The sequence below is a fragment of the Microtus ochrogaster genome, linkage group LG8 (assembly GCF_000317375.1).
Source record: "Microtus ochrogaster isolate Prairie Vole_2 linkage group LG8, MicOch1.0, whole genome shotgun sequence".
NCBI lineage: Eukaryota > Metazoa > Chordata > Mammalia > Rodentia > Cricetidae > Microtus > Microtus ochrogaster.
The window spans coordinates 21,909,504-21,928,299 of NC_022033.1; the positions used below are offsets into that span (position 1 = coordinate 21,909,504).

Genomic DNA, 18,796 nt, shown 5'->3' on the forward strand with positions numbered 1-18,796 from the left:
CCACTGCATAGTCACACCAGCACCGCTCTCTGCACTCTCACTGCATAGTCACACCAGCACTGCTCTGCACCCCCACTGCATAGTCACACCAGCACTGCTCTGCACCCCCACTGCATAGACACACCAGCGCAGCCCTTTATTAGCCACATGCCTAAGCCACCTAAGTCAGTCTGGTTCCTCAGTTTCTTGCCATGAAAATAATAAATACTATCAATTCCAAGGAGCTGAAGAGTTAAAGATAACCTATGTACAGGGATCAATAAATGGAAGATTTTTTCCAGTGTAAAACATCTCCATAAGCACACTCATGGGTCTCTAAAATTCAGACAGGGACAGTTATTGTAATTATCAACAAAATGTAAACTGTTTCCTCAATCACCTCTCGCACATCCTAGCTGGGGAACAGATTACTTTGTAAAGCCCTCAATTTTGTCTACATACTCCTAAAAAAGTGAAATCCAGTATAAACCACAAAGCTCCTAGTGTGGCCATCCAGCAGAATCATTACCCCCACATGAGCAGCATCTTTTACTGGGACAGCGAAAGGTTTTGGGGAGGAGTGGGGAAACTCTATGTAGCCCAGACTGTCCTGAAACTCACCTTCTGAGTACAGGGATTAAAAGCATATGCCACCATGCCCAGTTTTAAAATATGTGTGCGTATATGTATGTACACACACATACATATCTTAAATATGTATGAGTGTTTTGTCTGCATGATGTACCATGTGTACCATGTTCATATCTAGTAACCATAGAAGCCAGAAGAGGGTGTTGGATCCTCCAGAACTGGAGTTCCAGGTGTTTGTGAACTGTCACGTTGACGCTGGGAATGGAGCCTGGGCTTCCATAAGAGCAGTGAGTGTTTTTAACTGTTAAGCCATCTCTCCAGCTCCATTTCATCTTTTTTTGTTTTTGTTTTTTGAGACAGTTTCTCTGTGTAACAGCCCTAGCTGTCCTGGAACTAGCTCTTGTAGGCCAAGCTGGCCTTAAACTCACAGAGATCCCCCTTGTCTTTGCCTCCCAAGTGCTGGGATTAAAGGCGTGCACCACCACTGCCTGGCACATTTTATCTTTTTAATGCAGATTAGGGCTGGGGATGTACCTCAATGGTAGAATGCCTGCTTAGCATGCATGAAACACTGGATTTGACTAAGGGGGACCCTGCAAGGTATCAATGCAGATAGTGATCCACAGAGAGATGAGAATGAAGACTGATTGTGTCAACCTGGATCAGACTTAGGGGAGTCTAATACCAGGTGGTTTGTTGTCAGCATATTTAAAACACAATACAATTTGGGAAAAGGTTTCCAGGCAACAATCGTTCCCATCCCTGGCACACAATAAAGCTTAAGGGAACACTTATAAACTCTTTACAAAGGACATGTGACCATGAGGGTGAGGTCTACATGTAAAAGGCCTAGAATTCAGTGTGGTCTTTGATGGATTGCAAAGAGGTCAGCAGGCTATAAAATGTGACATCTCCTATAAGGATGGGCTCCATTAAATATAAAGGTCTCGGGAGGGAGAGTCTGGGATAAACATTCTGGGGGATTTAGGTGACGTCTGCCTCTATAGCAAAAGGTTGGTGAGGATAGCTAAAAAGTCACCAGGTCCTTAACAATATCCACTCTTGGGCTGGAGAGATGGCTCAGAGGTTAAGAGCACTGACTGCTCTTCCAGAGGTCCTGAGTTCAATTCCCAGCAACCACATGGTGGCTCACAACCATCTGTAATGAGATCTGGTGCCCTCTTCTGGTCTGCAGCATATATGTAGGGAAAACGCTGTATACATAATAAATAAATCTTTAAAAAAAAAAAAACAATATCCACTCTTAGCCTTCTGAGCTGGAAAACAGGTGTTTGATCTCCTCCATTGAGGAGAGGTCCCAGGGTGTTTAATATTCCCAGTTTCCCTAGTGATCTACAGGTGCAAGGACCTCTGTGTCCCCAATATTTGACTTCCAATAAACTATCTTTTTTAAAACATCAAAACATAAAACCGTAAGTCAAAGTACACTCCAACTTTCCCCAGTTTTATTAAACTTGTTTTAATTAGGGTTTCTACTGCTGCGATAAAACAATATGACCAAAAAGCAACTTGGGGAGGAAAGGGTTATTTGGATTACACTTCCATATCACTGGTCATCATCAAAGGAAGTCAGGGCAGGAACTCAAATAAGGCAGGAACCTGGAGGCAGGAGCTGATGCAGAGGTCATGGAGGAGTGGGGCTTATTAGTTTGCCCACTATGGCTGCTTAGCCTATTTACTTATAGAACCCAGAACCACCAGCCTAGGGATGGCACCAACCACAATGGGATGAATGCTTCCTCTTCAATCACTAATTAATAAAATACCCTACAGGCTTACATACAGCCTGATGTTATAGAGGCTTTTTCTTTTTTTGAGGTTTCCTCCTTTCATATAACTTTAGCTATGTCAAACTGATATAAAACCAGCCAGAAAAAAAAAACTATGCGGTAAATTATAATTGCTTAGTGAACTCCACCTGATTGTTTTAGTCTAAGGCCTTAGTAACATTTTTTTCATCAATTTTGGTTGTTTTGGGGGGGACAAGTTCTTGCTATGTAGGCGAAGCTACGTACAAACTCTAGACTTCCTGCCTCCACATTGTAAATGCTGGGATTACAGGCCTGCAGCAATATGCCCAGCAAGAACTTTGTAATCCTCATTGTGCAAACTCATATATTCTTGGGTCTATACCCAAGTCAATGAAAGAACAGTCCAGTAGCTACGGGAAACCTTCCCAACAACTGCCTTTAGGCCAACATTAACCAATCATTCTATATGCAGTATTTCCTGAGACAGTTCAATTCCATCTTTAGAGCCTACCAATGTCCTAATTACTATCTCCTTATTTATGAACAGATTCCAAGAGAGGTGTGGTCTGACTATAGGCTAACTAGGGACATATGGGACCTGACAGCCTGCCACTACCGCAACCTTTTGAAAAGACAACTGATGTGGGATTCCCCTTTGTATGCTGTGAATACCATTGGTTAATAATGAAACTGTCTTGGGCCTGCACAGGGAATAGAGGTAGGTGGGGAAAACTAAATTGAATGCTGGGAGAAAGGAGGCAGAGTCAGAGAGAAGCCATGTTGCCCCACAGGAAACAGATACCACCGGAACTTTACCTGGTAAGCCACAGCCTCGTGGCAATATACAGATTTCTAGAAATGGGTTAAATTAAGATGTAAGCGTTAGCCAATAAGAAACTAGAGCTAATGGGCCAAGCATGATTTAAATAATATAGTTTCTGTGTGACTATTTCAGGGCTGAGCACCTGGTAACCAACAAGTGGCCTTTCTCAATAGACAACAAAGTCAGTTCAGCAGGAAAAAATTTCCCTCAAATCAAAAGCCCTGATTCTTCTCTGTATTTGAGTAGAAGGTGAGACAGCTGCACTGCTAAGAGAAGCAAGCCTAGCACCTGGGTGCCTCTGAGGGATAGCAGTGCCAAGATCACACAGGCTTAGGTAGGCAAGGAAACTCCGTATGGAAAAGACACTGCCAGGTGTCACTAGGACAAAGCCCCCAGCCAGCCAAACTAAGAGCTCTTTTCAAGGATGGTGACGCTAACAAGGCAGAGTACGTATTATATCAAAAGATGGATGATCTGAACACTAGAAATCTTCAGCCGCTGTTGTTCAGGCAGTTGGGCTTCCAACAAGCCTAGTGGTCTTCATGTCCCTGTGTACTCCTCCATCCCACCCCTCAATCTGAGCAGCACCCGTGAATCATCTCTAACAGAATATGGCAAGGCAGTAGCATCTCCTGCTAGTGAGGTTGTAACACTAGCTTCCTGGCAGACAGACTTCTCTGTTGGCTTAAAAACACAGGCCATGTTCTAAGCCACTTCCCAGAGGCCATTGCACAGAGGACCCGGAAGTGCCAGGAAAATGCCAAGGCCTTCAGTCACCATCTTCAAGTAGCTGAAGACTGGGCTCCTCCCCTGAAAGTTTTCAGATGAGAGCTCAGTCCTGGACAACCCCCAGCTGAGTCAGCCACATCAAGTAAGAGAAAATAAAAATGTTCCAAATCTCTGTGTTTGGAGTAATCCTATCACACTGTAATAGAGAATACAGAGTGGGATCAGAAGCCTTCTTATTCCTATAGTCCTGTAACAGAGAAATTAGTATATGTGTATGTATACTGACATATGCATGTACATGGTCTCCAAGAGCCAGGGCCATCTGGACTCCTTCCTGCATGCAGAGCAATCAATGGTTTGGCCAGGTTTTGTTTTCATCTGTGTCCTCTGGGGAGAGAATCAGGGCTTTCTGGCTATTGGCAGCATTCAGTCCCTTGGAGGCTAGTATTGCTATAAATCACACATACCTGGGCAATGATTTATACTTTTCCTACTATAACAAACAGATCTCATACTTCTGAAAAAGCTTTTAAATAGGTTAGCATTTTTATTGTTTTATTTTACTGCTGCAGGACTAGGGGGTTGAACCCCAAGTTTCATGTATGGTAGAACCGTACCCCACTCCAGTCCTTAAATTCTGTTCAGTGTAAAAGTCAATTTTAGGGGCTGGAGCAAAGGCTCAGCAGTTAAGAGCTCTGGTTACTTTCTTCCATAGGATCTGGGTTTGATTCTCAGTACCCAGGTGGTAGCTCATGACAGTCTGTAACTCCTTTTCCAGGAACTCTCAAGCTTTCCTTCTGGCCTCCACAGACACAAGGAACAATTGTGAAGCACGGACAGATTCAGGCAAACACACCGCACACACATACACACACACAAAATTAATAAAAATGCTAGACCTACTTTAATCTCTTTTGGTATGCCCATTGCCAATATCTCAAAAGCTAGGTGGATGACACTCAGACTGGCCTAATTCTGGGTCCTTAGCACTATCTTGTCTTCTAAAGTCATTGTTCTTCAGCAAGCCTCAGTTCCTACCTCAGCCAATATCACCTGGCCCCAGGTGTGCCTTCTCTCCCTGCCATTCATCTCTAGTTCTCTCAAGTCTTTATTTCCATCCAGACCTAGCTCACTCAGCATGTAGGAAGGGATCCCCTACATGCCCCCTCTGGCAGGGAGCACATGTCATCTACTGTTGGCCCAATGATTAAATGCTGCACCTCATCACTGAACACACTGAGCTTAGTGTAAGTGGAGATAGAAGGATCAGGGCTGAAGATATCCTCACAGCCAAGTTCCAGGCCAATCTAGGATACAAGGGACCCTGTCTCAGAATTAATTAATTAGGGTTGGGTGTGGTGACACATGCCTTTAATCCCAGGAAGAAGAGGCACGCAGACCTCTGTGAGTTGCAGGTTAGTCTGGACTACAGAGTTCCAGGAGAGCTAGAAGTGTTACACAGAGAAACCCTGTCTCCAAAAATTAAAAACCAACCACAACAAAATTATAAAGGGGTCCTGTCCTTTTTGTATCAACTTCAAAATCATGGACACAAGAAAAATGAAAACCAGATGAAACACTAACTTGGGTGTGGTGGCAGCTGCTTATAATCAATCCCAGTACCTGGCAGACAAAGGAAGCTGGGGGATGGTGAGTTTGCAGCTGGTTAGGGCTACACAGAGAAGCTTGAACACACACACACACACACACACACAAACGCACACACACACACACACATACACACACGAGCAGGCGAGGGGAGAAGAACCCACCAGTTCAGAAACTATAGCAGTGCTCCTTTAGGGTCTGAACCACCTCCTATCCTACCAGGTGTTGCTTTGTAAGACAGTTACAGAAATTCTAACTGTTGTTGAGACAGGATTTCACTCCGTGCACCAAACTGGCCTTGAACAAACTAAGTAGCCCAGGATGACCTTACTCACTGGGTAGCCCAGGGTAGCCTCAAACTCACAGTAACCCTCCAGCCTCAGCCTCCCAGATGCTGAGATTACATGTGTGAGCCACCATGCTTCTCTTTTTTGTACTGTATTCACAAAATTTTCATGGGTCTGAGATAATTACAAATTAGACTTAAAAATATACACAGGGCTGAGAGTGTAACTCAGTGGTATAACCCTGGCTTGACTTGTACAAAGCCCTGGGTTCAATCTAATACCATAGAAGAAAAGAAAGCATGACCAAGTGTGTAGCTCAGTAGCAGAGTGTGTACTCAATAGGGGTGAATCTGTGGTTCAGTCCTTAGCACTAAGAAAAAAGATAAACCATACACGTATGTTTACACATATGTATGTGTACTCTCAGGAGAAATATCTAGGGTCAACAGAAGCTTAGGGAGTAAAGGTGTTTGCTGCATACACCTGCCATGTGATTCTGCTTCCCAAACCCACATAAAAGAAAAGAGAAGTGGCTCACAAAGTTGGCCCAGGACCTCCATTCATCTGGTCCCAGTGACCATTTCCTGGCTTTCCCACAGAATATAAATTTCTACACACATACACACTCAACATCTATTCCATAAGGTGGCAGTGTTGCCCCAGCTGCCTGGGCTGGGCTTTGGGAGGCCCAGCTGCCATTCTTCTCTGAACCTGACATGTTGTTTATGCCAGCTCCAACTGCTGCCTAGGAGTCTCACAGTCATGACTCTCCATCTAGGTTTAGGAAGACCAAATCTGTGGCAGCAGCCTGGAGAACAGTCACTTCCCAGTAACTGTGCTGCCTCTAGTCACCCCTGCTCCCTGTGGCCGTTTTTGCTGACAACTCAGCCAATTTCCTGTTCACTTATATAACGCATTCCTGGCGTATGAGTCTTTAACAGCCTTTTTCCCGGCAATCTTTCTGTATCATCTGTATTTCCCACAGAGCCCTTGTTCCAAAACAAACCCCAGGAACACCTCTTTGCTTCTAGGACAAGTATTTCTCCCCTTTAGCTACAGAATTCCAAAGGCTACCCATCCCCAAGTCCTAATCATCTACAGCCTGCTGCCCCTCATTCAGAGTGGACACATGAATGGGACAAGGGCCTGGAAACAGATGGCCCCACACCCCACACTGCACAAAGTCTCTCCAGGCAGTAATTTTGTTCTCTTCTTATTGTGTCCACAGCACCCAGCAACACATCAGATGGGACTGGGCCATGTCAGAAGGGCAGGATTCGGGACCACACTGGAAATCCATAGGTACAGACAGCTTTGGATGAGCTGCATCTTCTTGCAACTTACCAGGCTCCTCTGTCTACTGTAAAGTTAGACTTAACTTGAAAGTAAAGAACACCATCAAATTCCTCAATGCAAATGGCCTCAGACTGACAGCAACTTCCTTGTTAGGTCTTAACCTACTTTAGGAAGTCAAAAGGCACACACATGATAGTCTCATGGGCCCCCATCCTCAATTCTCATGGGATTACCTGTTGCCTACCTTCTAAGACCCTTCCTCCAACCCTAACTAAATGCCACCTCCCTCCCAGGGGCAGTTAAGAACACTAAGACCAATATGGCCATTCATCTGTGTAAAATGAACAGTCAGAACTCTGGCACATAGGGCGGGGTTAGAGAGGAAGTCCTGAGTTCAGCTCCTCTACACATGCTGCAAACAGTCTATTCTCAGTACTTTAAGGGTTTCTGGAGTCCACATTTTGATTAGCCATTCTGTTAGATAGAAAGACCTAAGATAGCATAAAACAAATAAGCCCACTTGGAGAAAATGATAATATAGCTAAGACTTTCTACTCAAGAAAACAGAACCAGGTAGCTTATACCTACAATTCCAGCACTCAGAGGCTGAGACACAAGAATTGCCATGAGTTTCGGGATAGCCTGGGCTACACAGTGAGTTCTAAGCCACCTTGGGCTACAGAGTGAGGCTTTGCCTCAAACAAACAAACAAAAAGCATAAAAACCTACTTAACTTAAAAGCACAACATTTGTTAGTTTCTAACACTCCACTGACAAATACCTTTCTGTTCACTTTATATTTTTGGATGTGAGCCTAGCTTTAACGGCTGAGCCATCTCTTCAGCCTCTCTTCACTTTATAACAGACAGACAAACACCAAGACTACATGGGTCACAGCTACTGATCTAGAAACCAAACGAATCTGTTCTTTGCTCCATGTTACATGCATAACATTCACAAATAAGACAATTTAGAATAAGGTTTTTTTTTAAAAAAAAACTTACAGGTGTAGTGGCACACACCTTAAGTACAAGTATTCTAGAGGCAGATCTCTGTGAATTCAAGGTCAGCCTGGTCTAAAGAGCAAGTTCCAAGACAGCTATAGCTGTTACACAAAGAAACCCTGTCTCAATAAGCAAACACCTTATAGTTGAAGTAAAAGTGCAAGCATACACATAAAGCATGGTTACGTTAATTCTAAACAAATACCTTCAACAGTCGAAACCTCCTGTGCCTCAGCAAGAGGAGAGAGTGGTTCTGTTTTCATAGTGTTTTCTCCCATTGACTTGCAGTTCAACTCCAAGTCTGCAGCCCCCAGTCCATCCTCAAAGGAGTGGCAAGTTAATACAGATGAGACCTGGCCAGCCTCCAATGGAGATTTCAATTGACCTAGAGGAAGAAATAAAGAGTGCTTAGGAAATACATATGTACACAATCAAGAAATAAAGAGTCTGAGGCTCACCTGATCTATATAGGGTTCCAAGCCATAATGCTACATAGAGAGACCCCATCTCAAAACAAAAAAGGAGGGCAACAAGATGCTTCCAAGCCAGATAATCTGCAGCCAGTCCCCAGTACCCACACGACAAAGAGAACAGAGTTCCACAAGTTATCTTTTGATCACACATACTGTGGAGTATGTGTGCAGGCAAGCGCACACACACACAAACAAGTAAGTGAAATGTAATTTTTAAAAAAAATTTAAAAAAGAAAAGGCCTTCCACCCATACAGCCAAGGCTATAAGTGCTTAAAAGAATTTGGTTAAAGTGAAAGAAAGTCAGCAAAAATGCACACAAAGCAAGGCAGTATCAAAAAAGGTGTAGAAGCAGGGCTCCCCAAGCCATGTGCCTCCAGCCTGACATGCAGCACAGAATAACAAGCAAAAACAACCACAAAAGCATCTGAACCCTCTGGGAAGAACAATACACCACCAAAATATTTGGATTTTAACACAGTCTAACCTGGGACTGGAGAGATGGCTCATACTGCTGTGGCACACATACCTATACACACACACACTTTTTTAAAAGAGTTATTATTATTATTAGATTCCATTTTATTTTCTATTTATGGGTTTTGGTGAGGGTTTGTTTGTTTGTAGCCTTGGCTGGCCTGGAATTCATAAAGATCTGCTTGCCTCTGCTTCCCCAAAGTTGAGATTAAAAGTTATACAACCATGCCCAGCTGTGTATGTGTGTTTTGCCTGCAAGTATATCTATCTGTACACCACATGCATGCAGTGTCTGCAGAGGCCACATTAGAACAGAAGTTACAGGTGGTTATGGGTCGCAAAACTTGGGTGTTAGGAATTTAACATGGTTCTTCTGCAAGAGCAGCATCACTGAGCCATCCCTTCAGCCCTATACACATTAATTAAAAGAAAAAAACTTCAATACAGTCTAACACAGAAACCTATACAGTGGCTCAGAGGTTAAGAGTGCTGGCTGCTCTTCCAGAGGTCCTGAGCTCAATTCCCAGCAACCATATGGTGGCTCACAACCATCTGAAATGAGATATGGTACCCTCTTCTGACCTGCAGGCATACATGCAGGCAGAACATTGTATATATACTAAATAAACAAAACTAAAAAAAAAAAAAAAGAAGAGGAAAGGAAAGGAAAGGAAAGGAAAGGAAAGGAAAGGAAAGGAAAGGAAAGGAAAGGAAAGGAAAGGAAAGGAAACCTATACAGAAGAATCTAGACTGGTTTTTACTAGACAGGCACCAGGCAGGCTAAATACTAAACAGACACTGACTTACCTTCAGCAGATTCCTTGGCACTGGATGCCTTGTCTTGTAGAGGATTTGTATCAACCGTATGAACCAGATCAGGTACAACCGAGTCGGAATCTAGGGTCTCATGGGTCCCATTAGTAGACAGCCTGGAGGACCGTCTCCTGGACAAGTCTTTGTCACTGTTTTCAGAGCGGTTTTTGGACTGCTCCTGGGCTGTAAACCATTCAGAGAGTTGTACTCAGAAACCAACAGGAAAGAAGACTTCCACTAAGGCAGATTCTGACTGCTCGATTCTACAGGGGCTTTTCCTCAGAGACTTCTGGAATGCCAGACTGATAGCCTCTCTTAGCTTATAGCAAAACTAAAACTTCTGCTAGGAAGTTACTTTACTTTGTTAAGAATTCCTAGTCTGAGCTGGAGAGCTTACAGCCAAATGTCAAGAATTCAGACTGAAGCCGGGCGATGGTGGCGCATGCCTTTAATCCCAGCGCTCGGGAGGCAGAGGCAGGCAGATCTCTGTGAGTTCGATACCAGCCTGGTCTACAGAGCTAGTTCCAGGACAGGCTCCAAAGCCACAGAGAAACCCTGTCTTGAAGAAAAAAGAAAAAAAAAAGAATTCAGACTGAAGAGATGTGCAGAGGCACGTCCTAATCTTGACCATGGCTCTATTTTGGAGCTTCCAGTGTAAAAAGACTGTATGCTGACTCCCAAAGTAAGGGCTGCGAGAACCGTATTTAAAAGCCATCACAATCCTTTTTGAAGACAACACATTTGTTTTCTAGTAAACATTATATATATGCATACATATAGTATTTCTAATGTTCTGCTTGTTTTTCAGTCCAAGACTCTCTATGTAGCCTCAGCTCTCCTCAAACTCAAAGAGATCAGCCTCCCTCTGCCTTCCTAGTGCTAGAGTTGAAGGCACATGCCACCATGCCTGGCTAAAATTTTTCTCACCACATGAAGTTCATCCTTACTAGGTCATATAATATCTCAAAAGGAATCCCAATCAAATACACTTTAAGGAGGCAGATATGCTATCACTGAGCCCAACACAAATACAGATCACGTTGCTTCCACCAAAAACCTACTGACAGAAGCACATTCCACTCACATTAGCTTAAGGACAGTCATGAGCACTCATAAGAAAAAGGACTGACAGACAGAACACAGAGGTTGACCCAAATAACTTATTAAATTCTAGGCACATATACATAAATTGGAGACTCACATGAATTTTTGTCAAGTCGGGGACGTTTTAATGGGATGTCACTTCCTTTTGATATTTTCCGTCTTCTCAATTCCAATGTTATTGGTTGCAAAGTTTGAGAGTTTGAATCTACAGCTGTAATATATACAAAGCACACAAAAATATATAACTTTTAGTGCCTAACTGCATCATTTTACAAATAAAACAATATTTTGTGTGTGTACACACACACACACACACTTTATATAGAGAGAGAAAGAGAGAGGAGAAAGATATCCTTATAGATATTAAGATACAGTAAAACCCTGCCTCAAAGCTTTAAAAAAGATACATTATTAAACTCTGAAAATGAACATTCATACTTTAAGGGAAAAGACAAGACAACTAACTAACTGAGTGACAAACTGTTTCCTTGGGAAGATTTGACACACTCTGCAGACTGACTTCCTCAGTTTCTTTTTGTGGTCTTGCCTAGGCTCTGGCACTTCTAAAACCTCTCTAAAATACCACATCCCAACATGACCTCTTAAAAAGGTTCGCCAGGCGGTGGTGGCACATGCCTTTAATCCCAGCACTTGGGAGGAAGAGGCAGGAGGATCTCTGTAAATTCGAGGCCAGCCTGGTCTACAAGCTAGTTCAGGGTAGGCAACAAAGCAACACAGAGAAACCCTGTCCCGAAAAACCAAATAAATAAATAATGCAAAGGTTTGTAGGCAATATAATAAAAGTCTTGGCAGGGGACAGGAGAGGGATGGTGTCTTACTAAGTTGCTGAGGGTAGCCTGGAATTTGTAAGCCTCCTGCCTCAGTCTCTGGAGTAGATGGGATCGCAAGCATGTACTACTACTGCACATGCTCCTGTCATCTTGTTTTATTTGGAGGAAAGGAAAAAAAATTAGACAGTGTAGTACCTCAGAGGCTGGTCTCAAACTAGATATATAGCGGAGGATAACTTGAAACTCCTGATCCTCTTGCCTCTACCTCCTGGGGTTATAGACAGTCACTACCATATAAGGCTCCTGCAGTATTGTGAAAGGGTACTGCAGGAAAACAGGAGCTCACAAAGTCTAGATTGGTGGTCTCAACCTATGGATTGAAATCCCTTTGACAAACCTTTAGCTCCAAAAACATTTACATTACAATTATAACAGTAACAAAATTATAGTTATAAAGTAGTAATGAAAGTAACTTTATGGTTGGGGGTCAACACAACATGAGGAACTATATTAAAGGGTCACAGCATTAGCAAGGTTGAGAACCACTGGCCTTGAACTCCGTATGTAGCTAAAAATGACCCCCACTTCTCAAGTGCTGGGATTACAGGCTTGTACCACCAGTGCCTGACTCACAAGCATTTTGAGCATCAAATCTTTTCAAAACCTACTGCCCAGTCCAAAGACAGAAAAGAACTAAAATTAAACACATCCTGACCTACCCAGTACTTAGAAAACCCACCCATGCAGGCTCACTCTTAAAATCTGTGTCAGGGTTAGGGCTTGCTTACTGTTTTAATTGTCTACCTGCTACTCAGTGTTTTTGTTCTGTTTTGTATTGTTTTGAAGATCTAAATGAAAACCAACACAAATCTCAGTGACCCAGACATGGCTGTAGAGCACTAACCCAGCAGGGTAAACACTAAGTCCCTGGAGGTGCTTCATTTTCTATTTTTAAGCTTAAAGCATAAGACACTCTCCTCAAATATGAAAGATGAAATTCCAAAAAGAGTCGGAAGAACAATTAGGGAGCCTGGCAAGAAAGCAGGACTAAAGAATCTGAGGAGGGGCAAAAGAAGATAGAAGAGGAGTATGGACAGGAAAAGGAGGACAGAAAGCAAATGGGAGGGAAAAGAGAAAAGACTCAGGTAAGATCAGCAGCTTCGGTGTGGCAGAAGAAGAGAGGCAGCACCCAGCTCTGAGGAGGCAACCCCCATTCTTGGCTCTTGTTATATTCAATCTTCCCAACATATCAACATTATTCTATTCCAAGTGGGAGAAACTTGGATCCCAGGTTGAATCTAAGCTAAACATCAACACAAACCAGTCCATTCTACACAGCTCAGAGTCTGCTCCCAATCAGATCTGTGTAATCTGAGGAGCTCAAGACTCCACCACATCAATGAACGCAGGCTACTTGATTTCTTAAGGGTGCCTGAACTATGTACACAGCATCAGACAAGCCTTCTTCCTTTTGATACCACATACAAACACGGACCTATAGAGAACCCAAGTGTTCTCCTAACTTCCCCAGAACACCTCATCTAGGAAGCTTGTTAACAGCCATGAGCCCAAGGTCTCCACAGATACTGACCAGGGAGTAAGTACTTGGGCACAAGTGCGGCCTGTTCTTACAAACGCCTCAGTCCAGTAATGGGAAACTTGGGAATGCCCCTCTCTAAAATGTGTTCTAGTTGGTATGCAACCACACACTTAAAAAAGCAAGAAATGAATGCAGGGTAGACTGAAACCTTGGATGGCTCCAGGAGAAGTCTGTGACCTGGGACACAGATATGCCAGTACATACTCCAAAGACTCCAAACTGCAGCAGGAAGAGCTAAACTGAGTTGCAGACAAGTCCCATTTTCTATCTCTTCTTTCTCCCTGCATAACTGCCCTTCTCCAACTTTCAACAGAATGTCTGCTTTGGGGTCTCCAGATGTAGAATGGTGTGAAGCATTTGTGTGAACAAACATTGGGTTCAATCCCTGAAGGGGGGAGGGGAGCCTGCCTCTCACTCCCTATCTGAACGTGGTGTACTATCCGGGATGGTTCAAACCTCTAGACGGTTCCAACTCACTCTTCATCCTTGAACACAGACGCACAGGGTGCCACCTCAATCTTTCTAAGGACAATATACAACTAGTACCACTCTCAATGCAGAGAGAGCTCAGTTCATCAGGAGTCCCACAGGCCTTGGTATTACTGCTTAATTCTTTCTCGAAAGGCAATCAAGACACCAACTAAACTTAAGGACAATGCTGTCCAACAGAAATACAATGAAAGCAACAAACGTAAGTCCACGTGTGACCAAATTTTTAAGCAATCATACTAAGAAATTAAAAACTAACTTTAAGAATATATTTTATTCAAACCAATCCATCTATAAAATATTTCAACATGTAGTCAATATGAAAAATAAAAACCAAGAGAGGGCTGTGGGCATAGCTAACAGCAGACACAGCACTTGTTTATCATGCACAAGGCTCTGGGTTTGATCCCCAGCACAGCCAATTTAAAAATAAGAGGGAGGAGGTTGGTGGTGGTGCAGACCTTTAATTCCAACAGATGGAGGAAGGAAGATTTCTGAGTTTGAGGCCACCCTAGTATACAGAGAGAGTGAGGTCCAGGACAGACAGGGCTAAACAAAGAAATCCTGTCTCGAAAAACAAACAATCAAAAAACCAAAGGAAAAAAGACTTTTTACATTGTTTTATTTGTGTGTGTGTGTGTGTGTGTGTGTGTGTGTGTGTGTGTGTAAATGTGCGTGAATACAAGTCCTGCATATCACAGAGCAAGTGTGGAGATCAGATGACAATGCAGGGGATTGGTCCTTGTCTTATACCTTGAGATAGAGTTTCTCTTCCCATCCCTTGCTGTATGTGACAAGGTTGCTGGCCCACAAACTCCCAGTGAATCTCCTGGGATGGGCAATCTAGAATTACAGACATGCACTAAAGTGTCTGCCCTTATGTGGGGTCCGGAGAGTTGAACTCAGGTTAGCAGTCATATGCAACAAGGGCTTTACCCAGTGTTTTAAAGGGGGAGGCATGTATTTCACCTGAAGACAAATCAGGCTGTATCTAGACTCCTATAAAATTAGAACTCAGATTTGAGGAGGATATACTACTACATAAGTAACTTAAGGTAGACTTTTCCACTAGGTATCAATGAATGGGCTATTACTCCAGTTTTGACAAAATACATTTCATGTCAAATTTTACATTTTAAATTATATACTGAAACTGCTTAAACTTGTACTGAAAAAAAGAGATACTGTGGGCTAGGGATGTAACTCAGTGGTGAAGCATGCGTTTATCATGTGCAAGGCTATGGGCTCCCAGGCCAAAAAAATACAGACATTGCTTGAAAATGTGATCGAGTTCACAGTTTTTCAATGTTCATGCAAACCGAACAGAGAATGTGCAAAGAAGGAAGTCTAAAGAGCATAAATACACTCAGTCATGGGTGAATTCCATCTAGACATCCGGGGACTGCTCTTCCTGCTACCAAACCACTTGAGGAATTCCAAACTTATTATACTTCTTTTTTATTTTTACTTTATTTTATTTTATTTTTGCTTTTTTGAGGCAATGTTTCATTCTAACATGAACTGACCTGGAACTCACTATGTAGCCCAGGCTAGCCTTGAACTCATGGCAATCCCCTAGCTCAGAGTTTCTACTTCCTTTAAATAACTGGATATTATTCCTTAAATCTATATTGAATCCTTAATTCTTACCAATTTAATTACCAAATTATTTTTCTATTTAGACTGAGATGTCCCCTTCCATAAATATCTTTTAAAAGCTCAATGTCTTTTTTTGAGACAGGGTCTCATCATCACAAAGCCCCAGCTAGTCTTGAACTAATCATCCTCCTGCTTCTGCTTCCCAAGTGTTAGTGTCACAGGTGTGAGCCACAATGCCCGGTAAGAGCTCGATTTTAAAAAGTGCCCTTGCCTCCAGCTCTAACTTTTTTTTTTTGGCAGGGGGGGGGGGCTGCCTCCCTCAGAGGCTCATGTTTGTGTGTGCTTGGTTCTGGTACTAAGGCCTGGGCCCAGGGTGTCATGCAGGCTCTGAGTGTGCCCTACTGCTACTTTACCTCCAGCCCCTGTTGCCTCAGCTCCCATTCTTCTCCCCTTTCATGTTTGCCCACCAGGATGTTATTTCCTCAGACTGACGTCATGTGAGCAGGCACAAGGAGAAGGCCTCAGTTCCCTTGGCTCTTTCAGGGAAGATGGGCTGTCCACTCAGAAGCTCAGCCACGGCCACACTCCCAACATGTTCACCTGGACACACACCTCACTGAAATTCAGTTCCACAGGCATGATTCGTTTTCAGGCCACAAGCAAGTCACAAACACGAAGGACTGAAGTACAGAAGGTATAAAGAACCACAAAGGCCACAGGAGAACACTGGCATCACCCATTGCAGAGCCCGCGTGGGAAACTCACCAGTAGGAGCTATGGAAGGGGGTCTGCCTCGTTTTCTTTTTGGTTCCTTCAGGTTCTCTTGTGGACTCTTCACAAGGTCATTTTCAGGCTTCTTTCCCACCTGGACATCCCCAGAGTTCTCCCTGTCGTTCTCCGAAATGTTCTCCTTGTCTTCCTTCTCGTTCTCGGGAAGGCTTTTCTCTGACACTTTGCCCTTTTCTGAGCAGGTCAGCTTTCCTTCTTTGTCAGGCTGTTTGGGTCGCTTTTCTGTCTTTAAGGCTTTTTCCACTTTGTCTTTCTTGACGTTGGCCGTGGCTTTTCTCTGTTCTTTAAATTTCTCTCGTTTCTCAGAAGATGACGAAAGACTTTTGTGATCTGTTTCTTTAGGCCTAGCATTACCCACAATATTCTAAAATGAGCAAAATAGCGATGAAATACTTTGTGATTACTTGCAAATACACAATCAGGAGGTTGCTTGCACACTTATGCAGACAATGAAGACACTAAGAGGACACAGGCCGGGTCATACGATGCAAAGCACCAGGAGAGTATCTGAGCTTGGAGGACTAACCCTATGTTTAAGCCTCCTTCTGAGACTCTACAATCTCCCTTATGACAAGGAGCCACATGAGATGAGTTAAAGGAATGTCAACTAGTGGGACTCTTGACTAGAGGCAGTGTTTCTAACAGAAATGTTCCCACTTTCTTATTCAGGGCTTTTCAGAGGCCCAGTGTATGTGCTGCCCAGCTTTATGAAGAAGAAAACCAACTGGTAACTGGAGGCTTAATAAGAATACTGTTCAGAATGCCCAAGACAGACCAAGGACTCAGGTCTCAGGTCCCTTTCTGCTAATAGCTAAGCCACTTACTGGGTTCCTGAGCTATTGGGTGTTTTCTCCACTGAAAAGTAGTACTGCTTCTAATTTGTTACTAAATTACTTTAAAATTCATTCTAAAATCTTGTGTCCTAATGTGACTGTCTCCTAATAAAGTTGACTCTAAAAGTTAGAATTTCTAACATTATAATTAATTTGTTTATGCGTGAATCCCTCTTCTACAATCCTGACATCACAGGGCATCCCTAGCACACACATTCTAGGTGCACTGATTTCTCCAGAAGCAGGAACGGAATTCTCAAATGCTCAACAACCAAAAATAAATTTGTCCCACAGGGAAAAGTTATAAACAATGAGACTTTTTCTTTCTTTTTTTCTTTTTTAGTTCTAATACTATTCTGAAAAAAGCCAGACACTGAGAGGAACAATTAACAGACATATACAGTTGTACCCCTTCTAGTAGGGGGTAAATATCAATTCTGGTCAAAGATTTGAAAGTTCCTACTTCGTTCAGAAATTAATTTCCCGAAACAGACTTTGCTAACAAAATAATCAGACTTCACAGTGTGTACAAACACCCTGATGCACACCCGGAAACGAGTCATTTCAGGGATAGCTACATGCATACTACAGAACACTGTAGAGCTACCAAACAGCTGAAACTTCAGACAAAGGAACTCTGGGGAATGTTATATTGTTAAAAGAACAAGCTATAGACAGTACATGCACTTGACACTAATTCTGGGACTAACACACACATTTCTAACAACAACAAACCAGCAGGACAGACACAAAGTGTCAAACACAAAACAAGCAGAAGCCCTTCATCTGAGTGGGGTAGTTTTGCTTTCCTTCTGCTTTCCAGCACTTTCCATATTTCCTACAAGTAAATATTCATTTTATAAACTCAAAAAATAAAATGTGACTCGACTAAATTACCAAAACATTTAGAGTAACAAGATTCTATAGTAAAAATTCACCTATTCCAATACTTTATAAAAAATTTTTAGTCATCTTGAGTCAAAGGACTACAGCCTCTTGGCAGGTAGGTGTAGGGTATCTGTCTGTCTCTGTTTGTGTGTGTGTGTGTGCCTGTCTGTCCATCTCATCTATACATGCACATCCTGGAGCTGCCCGGTCTGTCTTGGTGGCCTTCTGGGATTGAGAAAAGGTGAGACGCTCAGAGGCTCTGGAACTGAGAAGGGAACTGCTTGTAAATCTTCCCCCAGCAAGGCCCCACTTCCAGGCCATAGTCAATTTACTGAATAAATAGTTCAACTCTATGGGGTTCATGGCTCATACATATATTCCCCAGCACCTGGGAGGTGAGGCAGGGGATCACTATGAGTTAGAGGATAGCCTGGGTGAGAGTAAGAATCTGTTCCAAAATACAATTTTCTTTAAAAAGTTGAACCTTCCCTATAAAGAGCTGCGGAGTCTCAGGACCTATCTACCAGTTCCATTCAAGCCCGTATTTCAGTTCCTCTGCCTTTATCAATTCATTCCACAAAACTTCACCACAAAAATGGCAAAGTTAAGGACAAAATGGTACAGTCAAGCACAAGGGCCGCTTTTTAGATGCTTGAGAGGCAAGCAAAGAAAAAGAAAGCATCCATCATCTGGGCAAAGTGTCAGCATGTTCTCAATGCTCTCTAAAGGAAAACCAGCAAAGGCAAAACGTTCCTGAGGCTCCTTGAAAGTTCTTCTGCGGGGCTGGAGAGATGGCTCAGTGGTTAAGAGCATTGCCTGCTCTTCCAAAGGTCCTGAGTTCAATTCCCAGCAA

General features: G+C 43.0%; 1 protein-coding gene across 5 annotated transcripts in view; it reads right to left on the minus strand.

The window, feature by feature from the left end:
• Nucleotides 1–18,796, minus strand: part of Phf20 (PHD finger protein 20) — a 111,876-nt gene that overhangs the window by 22,412 nt on the left and 70,668 nt on the right. For 3 of the 5 annotated variants that reach the window (XM_005363049.3, XM_005363050.3, XM_026787058.1), the window contains exons 6-9: nt 16,199–16,586; nt 11,052–11,165; nt 9,845–10,033; nt 8,295–8,474 (exon numbers count right to left, since the gene is read on the minus strand). In XM_005363049.3, coding sequence (XP_005363106.1) covers nt 8,295–8,474; nt 9,845–10,033; nt 11,052–11,165; nt 16,199–16,586 — 871 coding nt within the window. The remainder of the gene's footprint in view (nt 1–8,294; nt 8,475–9,844; nt 10,034–11,051; nt 11,166–16,198; nt 16,587–18,796) is intronic. The other 2 variants (XM_026787059.1, XM_026787060.1) reach the window with 2 other exon arrangements.